General features: G+C 42.5%; 1 protein-coding gene across 3 annotated transcripts in view; it reads right to left on the bottom strand.

Moving 5' to 3' along the window:
• Nucleotides 1-5844: 5844 nt before the first annotated feature.
• Optn (optineurin) overlaps nt 5845-8229 on the bottom strand; it is a 46584-nt gene continuing 44199 nt past the window's right edge. For all 3 annotated transcript variants that reach the window (XM_034510032.1, XM_076939465.1, XM_034510033.2), the window contains one exon: nt 5845-7949. In XM_034510032.1, the coding sequence (XP_034365923.1) occupies nt 7819-7949 (131 nt within the window). In that variant the 3' untranslated portion in view covers nt 5845-7818. The remainder of the gene's footprint in view (nt 7950-8229) is intronic.

Here is an 8229-nt window from a genome sequence, read left to right as displayed (position 1 = left end):
ACGAGGAAAAGGCTAGATGATATTTTTGGATTCAGAAACCAATATTCATAGAATAGTGCAGATTCGGGGAACTAGATTATGTCAGAGTTGAGAATAATTCATCAGATCATTCTTTAGTAAAAACCTTATTTACAAGTGTTTATACATAGTACTAAAACCACTTTCCTTTTTTTCATTTCTTTCTTTCTTTTCTTTCCTTCTTCTTCTTTTTTTTTTTTTTCAAGACAGAGTTTCTCTGTGTAGCCCTGGCTGTCCTGGAACTCACTCTGTAGACCAGGCTGGCCTCGAACTCAGAAATCCACCTGTCTCTGCCTCCCAAGTGCTGGAACTAAAGGTGTGCGCCACCACTGCCCGGTCCTTAAACCATTTTCCAAATGCAGAATATTTAGCCTTCATAATTCCAAAGACTTCCACGCACAGGTTTGTTGATGCTTGAGACAGGAGCTCTCCATGTAGCTCTGGCCTTGAACTTTCTATGTAGATCAGGTGAGCCTTGAACTCACAGACTCTGCTTCCCACGTGGTGGGATTAGAGTGCCTGCCTGGATTATTTTAAAACAGTATGTAACAGGACGTGGAGTGTCCTGGGATTCCTCCTCCCTCCTTTCCCTCTCTTCTTTTTCCTTTGTGCTATTGATTGGATTCAGCAGTTCATGGATGCTAAGCAAGCCCTGTGCCACAGAGCTATATTCACACCTCTGGCCTAAAATTCTTGAAACCTTTTGCCTTAGCTTCCAGAGTGCTTCAGTCACCACACCCAGTTCCAAAAGACAGTATTTAGGGACTGAATTCATCCACTAACTGATTTTAGATAAGACAGCATTGGTGTCTCTATCTCTCCACTGTGTTTACATTCATTTTTGAGTAAGACCAGCTTCAAGATGACTAGACAGCACAGAATCCTGACGCCATGTACATGGTTTTTTTCTTGTACTATGGGTATTAATGCTCCATTTATGAACTCCATCTCATTGTTATTAAAGCCCGTGCTTCTAGCCCAGGTTTAGGAGTAATTCTAGTGTGAACATTTTAGTGACAGAGAGACTTCAATAATTAGATGGACCAGCTCTTGTTGGTATTCTCATGTTTTCTTCCCCGTGACTTTCCAGGTAACCGGTGCTTCCCATGGGATCCCAGGAATAGGAAACAGTATCAACCTAAGTGCTCAAGCAATGGATACGGAGAGCCAAGCAGTTTATATTAATTGGTTTAGTGGCAATTTTGAGGAAAGAGGGGGTAGTGATTTGGGGGGAAAATTCAGAATCAAATGCATGTGGGATATTGAGGAGAGAGGAAAAGGGCACAGGAAAGTCAAATGGAGGCTAGCTGATCCATTTCTGATGTATGCAACTAGTCGTTTCTTGAGGTGATGCACTTTAGCAGGGAACATGGGAAGTCAAGTTTAAGAGACACGATAGAGTCCATTTGGTTTTAGAATGACATCTGTGTATGTTAGACTTTTCGCTTCTGTGACAACGTCAGGCAGGAAGGATTACAAGAAGAAATTAGAGGGCTGGGGAGATGGCTCAGCAGTTAAGAGCACTGGCTGCTCTTCCAGAGGTCCTGAGTTCAATTCCCAGCAACCACATGTTGGCTTACCACCATCTGTAATGAGATCAATGCCCTCTTCTGGTGTCTGAAGACAGCTAAAGTATACTCATACATAAAGTAATCTTTTTTTTTTTTTTAAAGAAGAAATTAGATATCTTGATTGCAAACATCAAACCAGAAATACCTGAGGCGACATAAGGTTGGAGGGATTTTGGCTCTATTGCTCCTAGACCTAGGTGAGGCAGAGGGGTACAGTTGATAAGGGCAACCATGGTGGAAGGTATGGTGGACAAGGCACAGCATGGTGGAAAGGTGTAGTGTGGTTGAGCAGGCTGCTCATTTCATGGCAGCCTGGAAGCAGGATGACAGGAAGGCCAAGAACAAAGTTTACCATTCCTGCTCTCAGTGACCCACTTCTCCAACCAGGCCCCACTTTCCACTTCTGAGTAGTCTTTTGTTTTTTTGAGACAAGGTATCGCTGTGCAGGCTTGGCTGTTCTGGAATGTTCTCTGTAGACTAGGCTGGTTTTGAACTCCAAGATCCACCTGCTTCTGCCTCCCAAATGCTAAGATTAAAGGTGTGTGCCACCACCACACTGTAGCTGTCTTTGGCTACTCTGTGGGCTCTTCTTTCTTCTGCCCTTCTCCGCCCTTTTTTCTTCCACCCTTTCAACCCACCAATACTAGATAAAGGGAAAAAAAAGGATAGAGAAGGAAAGAGATCCCTGGATAAAGTCAGGGGTCAGAAATGGGGTGACATTACCATTAGACTACTTCCTGCTGATTAGGGGCAGCCTAGTTCCTTGGGGCAAGTTTGATCTTTGCCATCAGGATATCTAATTTCTTCTTGTTGTCCTTCCTTCTTAGCACATGGCTAATTAACAAACTGTGATCAACATCAACTAACAACCCACCAGGTTTCTCGCATTTACATACCCTCCAAAAAGTCCCCAGAATTCCAAACATCACAAAATCCAAGAAACCATCTGCTGCTGGCAAAATCACATCCCAACCACAGTGTGAGGCAAACCATAGTCAGCTGCCGTCACAGCTGAAGCAGTCCCGTATTCCAACACCAAGACATATTCTTAAGATATTTTTGTGGCTTTTAAAGAAGCCAAAATTCCAAAATTGTCAGTACACCATCCGGCTTCCAGTAGTGTATTCAAACCTGGGGTCCACAGTGGATGAATTTATATGATCTGAAAGCTCCTCTTCTGAACATTGCTTCTCCTGGAGGCCAGGCCTTCAGTACAGAAAGCTTTTGAGGCAGATACTTCATATTTAAAGCATAACACTAAAAGAATGATGAAGGGCCCAGGAGCAGCTTGCTCCTCTTCATTCTGAGGCTCTGAGGAAAGGCCACCTCACTCTCTTTAGGAGAAGAACTGAGACTCACACATCAGCCTTAAACTATTAGAGGGTTTTTTTTACTTTGTTTTTGCTTTGATTTGCTGTGTTGCTCTGGCTGGCTTTGAACTCCTGATAGTCCTTCTGCCTCAGCCTCCCAAGTGGGTGGTATTAGAAACTGCACCATAGCCAGGCAGTGGTGGCGCACGCCTTTAATCCCAGCACTTGGGAGGCAGAGGCAGGTAGATTTCTGAGTTGGAGGCCAGCTTGGTCTGCAGAATGAGTTCCAGGACAGCCAGGGCTACACAGAGAAACCCTATCTCAAAAAACAAACAAACAAACAAACAACAAAAAAAGAAACTGCACCATATAGTGGTTCTTAATTTTTTTGGGGGGAGGGTAGTTAGTGCTGGAGGGGGTAGGTACTCACAGATCTCTTGAGAAAATAATCTAGTGGGTTTTTTCTCCCTTCTAGAAAAATGTGTACTGTTTATATGTGTTTCAGTGGTTTGTACACTTTCTGGAAACTAGTCTAGATGCCTCTTAAATTAAGAGCTTCTGATATTGGATGTGGTGGCAACACACACTTTAATCTCAGTACTCGGGAGGCAGAAACACGTGGATCTCTGTGGGTTCAAGGCTAGCCTGGTCTACAGAGTGAGTTTTGGGAGCCTCTGGTGCATAAGGTCAGAAACTGGGGAGAGGAGGAGCCGAGGATCAAAATAGCCAGAGCAGGAAGGGCAATGAACTGTCTTCATCCCAAAGCCCTCACCCCTTATGTGACCCCACTTTCATCAAGTGTTAGCTGACTGCATCTGTGTGGGTTTGCTTCTTTCTGGGCATGCCATTCTGTACCGTTTGTCTATTTCATTGCCGATACTCTAGTGTTCATTGTAGTTTTCCAGTGTCTTGAGAGCATTTGGAAAACATGTACATATATGTTTATCTACACGCATACAGACACACCAATAAACAACACAACTTAATAACAAAACAATAGCAACAAGCAGAAACTTAACAAAGACTTTGACTTCATTATTCAATACTGCACTGGTTATCTCAGGTCTTTTATAATAAAACCTTCCCATTTAAAATTTAGATGTTATTTGGTTGATATCCACAAAATAGCTTGCCAGAATTTTGATTGGAATTAAAAGTTAGAACTGACATCTTGAAATTTTTATAAGTAAAGAATGCGTTTTGAAAATTCCATGCCTGAATAAGTCTGGTTTATCCTCCATTAATCTGTCTTGTTCACACCCTTTCCTGCTGATTGATCTTTCCAACTACCCTTCCTCTGACGGTCATATCTTAATAAATCCCGCTGAGTTTCACTAGGGTTGCCTGCATGAGCAGAGGGGAGTTCTTAGTAATGTGTGGACAACTTACCAGTGTTACGCTAAGACTGACTCCTGTTGCTCTGGCAACACATTAACTGTCAATAGTTCAAGGATGGGTAGGACACTGAGAACACTTCCCTCATCCATGAGGGAATGTTCATGGGAGTCCTGTCTTATGTAGGATTGTGCAGGTATCCACACTTGCTGCATCCATGGGTGCAGAGGTCAGAATATCATCACACCCTCTCCATCTGATTTCCTCTTGAGATATTCCCTGTGTCTTGGATTGGGGAATACAGATCTGGGTGTTCAACAATCACTCACTATTAGCTATTTATTAAAAATATAAGAAGAGAAATGAAAATAGGAAGGTGGAATTCAACTATATCAGAATAAAAGAAGTCTGCCTGGCCAAAGAAATAATCAACAATCATTAGGACCAACTACAGTAGAAAGTATTTGCAAAGAAAACTGTGTGTGTGTGTGTGAGTGTGTGTGTGTGTGTGTACACGAAGTGGTTAATGTACAAAATATCAGCCACCATAAATGGAATAAAACCCAACAAACCAAGTAATGCAATTTTAGAATGGTCAAAGAACGACTTATAAGTGGCCAAGAGGCATATAGAAGGCTCAAGATAAGTGATCACTGGGAAAACACAAAGCCAAATGACACAATATATTATTTCACCTGTTAAGATAGCCATTATTACCAGAAAAAGGAAGGAAGGAAGGAAGGAAGGAAGGAAGGAAGGAAGGAAGGAAGGAAGGACAGATAGACAGCTGAATGGACAGACAGCAAATGTTAATAAGGGTGAGAGGCTGGTAAGTTGCTATCATGCTTGCCCTGTAAGCCTGGCAACCAGGGGGCTTTGCTCAGAGAGTTGCTCAGATAGTCGCTAACTTGACTGTCAGTGTGACTGGTGTTGCAACGTGTCCTGGAAATTAGTACCTCTCTCCTTAGTTTCTGGAGAGGGAAGGGTTGACACTAAACATGGGCGGTACTACTTGGCAGGTGGGGGCCCAGTGGAACCAGGCATTTCTCTCTCTTGTTCCCTGGCCTCCCATGGTGTGAGCTGCCCAGTTCCACCACAGACTCTCCACCAGGAAGGACTAGAACCTTTGACACACTGAGCCATAGGAGACCTTTGAACCCTTTGACCCACTGAGGCATAAGAGACTTTTCTTCCTTTTCCATTTTCGGTCAGATATTTTGTCACAGCAGCAAAAATCTGATTAACACATGCAGATAACCATGCTATTAAAACGTGGGTGATGACTGTTCAGACAGGAAAGTAACATGCATAAGCTAGGCGTGGTGGTACATGCCTTTAGTTCTAGAGCTCAGGAAGGAGGCAGGTGGTTCTCTGTGAGTTTGAAGCCAGCCTGGTTCACAAAATGAGTTCCAGGACAGCCAGGGCTACACAGTGCAACCCTGTCTAGAAAAACCAAGATAAACAAAACAAAACAAAACAAAAAAAAAAGAAAGAAAGAAAGAAAGAAAAGAAAACATGCACAAAACTCCTATGAATTGTAGCATGCGGACTGGTAACATGCAGCAAGGCCTTAGAGCAGATAGTAGATTAAATAAATCAGATAACACACAGAGGGTTTACAAGTTGTTTACTAACTGGTGATATAGCCTTAATATACAAATGATTACAGTCACTATTCTGTACAGGTCACTACAGTTTATTCCTCTTGAGACTTCGAACCTTTGACCAGCATCTCCCCCTTCCTACACCTTCCCCCATCCTGCTAACCACTATTCAGCTCTCAGCATCTACGAGCTGTTTCTCGTCCACATGTAAGTGAGATCATGTGCTATCTATGACTGGCTTATTTCACTTGACATGATGTCCTCCGGGACCATCTATGTCATCAAGTGATATAATCCCCTCTTTTTTTTCAAGGCTGGACATCACTTATCTGTGTATGCATTTTCCTTACCCACTCACAGGGAATGGACACCTAGGTCGCATTGTATCCGAGCTGCCGTGGGAGATGCGGGGCATAGATCTCTCTCCAACGGTCTTAATCTGAACTTGCCTTCGTTTGTAATCCTCTTCATGATCAAACAAATACTTTGGTCATAGTCTTATTAAGACCATTTGAGTTTTCACTTCACAGTTTGAATTTATCAGATAATTATACTTGAACAAAGTAAAAGGATTTCCCCAGTAACGTCATTGTGAAATGGTTTGGTTTCCTCCTGTATCTGGGATACTACAGAAACCTACTTTATCCAGTACAAAATAGTAAAGAAATTTATACTAGAAACAATAAGAAAAGAAAAAATTTCATTGTAATTTTAGAAATGTCATTAGCAAACATTGTCCCCAGGGTCTGAGGGGGGTCTAATCTAACCACTGATGAATAGTACAGTGTTCTACTGTCTTGGAAGGGGTGACTGTTCAGGTATGAAGATAACTGTCATATGAATACTATGTTCCATTGAGATGAATGAACTATTTTGATTTCTGATTTTATTTAAATACACATCTGTATGTATTTAACCAGAGGTCCTATGGTAAACACAAAACAATTTTCTTAAATGTTTTAGGACTCAATGCTGTTTACTTTTGGACTTGTTTAGTTCTTGCTAACTTTTTTTTTAAACACAAAATATGGCAAATCCCCATTTATCCTGTGTAGACCGAGCTGGCAATCTCCTGCCTCGGTCTCCCATGTGCTGGAATTGCAGGTGTGCTTTGCACCATCAAGCCTGGCTCTGTTTGCCTTCTTCTCAGGAATCTCATTCAAACATGCACTGGCCCGCTAGTAAAAGGATCTGCTCCTACTTATCAGAACATCTCAGTATTAGGCGTATACTTAAGTCTAGTGAGCTTAATACAGAATATACACACTACAGTGCTGCTGGTCTTTTATGAGCAGTGGAACAGACATGTCACAAAAGTTTACTTTGTAATAACTGATGTCTGTAAGCTGCTACTTCATCTGCGCAGAAAATAGCTGTTCTTTTAAAAATTAAACTATGTACTGTACTAGCCTATTCCTCTCCAGTACAAAGAGAGACTGAAGGTCATGTCACACTGAACAGCTGTAGGGAAATACTCCAGTCCCGAGCTATATTCCCAGCTTTCATCTGTCCTGGTATCAACAGATACCACAGTGTTCAGTCAGAAAGAGCCACATGTAACTTCTACATAATTCCACACGGAACAACAAGATGCCTGCTGGGTGAAGATTTACCCAGAAAAACACTGCAGGCCATGTTTCCCAAACATTTTAATTTCCAGCCTCTTATAGGTTCTCACACGTTAGTCATTTCATGAGCTTGGTCATATGGTGTCCCCATCCTAACTGGCTGCTCTCAGCAACTCTCATGAGCAGAACATAAAGAACACTGGCTCTCTTATTGGAAGGGTGCTAATTAGATTCTTCTTTGTGACTTCCTGTTGGTCCAGAAGATGCTCTCCTTAGGAGGGGTACATTTTCTTTCTCCAGACATAAGGATAGTGTGGCAAAAATATTTGTGTGACAATAAATCAGACAGAAGTACAAGTGTTGGAGGAGAAATCTGGAGTTTACCAACAGCTTTGGGGAGTGGAGAGAACACTCAAATGATGCAGTCCATCACATGGATCTGAAGTGTGTCAATGTCTGGCAGGACCTCCCCACACTTGGGGCACGAGTGAATCGGAATACTGCGAGGCTGCTGCCCATGTTGCCAGCTCATGTCCTCAGCTCCTGGGAGGAAACAAGAAGTGACATGTGCTGCCAGTCAGCTCTGTCTCAGGAGCACGTCAGCCTGGACTTAGTAATGGCTAGTTAATGTGTGCATCTGTGAAACTTAAAAATCAGACTCACGTGGGCTAGAAAAGTACTTGGGTCACTAATGGAAACCATCACTGTGAATACAGAGAAATCTAAACTAGCGTTTGTTCCTTAAATTGCATCTCAAGCTCAAGGTCTGTGAAAGCATAGTTCCACTTCTAGGGACAGGACGAGGCATGGTCTATTGAGACTT

The sequence above is a fragment of the Arvicanthis niloticus genome, chromosome 8 (genome assembly GCF_011762505.2).
Source record: "Arvicanthis niloticus isolate mArvNil1 chromosome 8, mArvNil1.pat.X, whole genome shotgun sequence".
NCBI lineage: Eukaryota > Metazoa > Chordata > Mammalia > Rodentia > Muridae > Arvicanthis > Arvicanthis niloticus.
The sequence above is the reverse complement of the archived record's forward strand: the minus strand, read 5'-3'. Positions and strand labels throughout refer to the sequence as shown.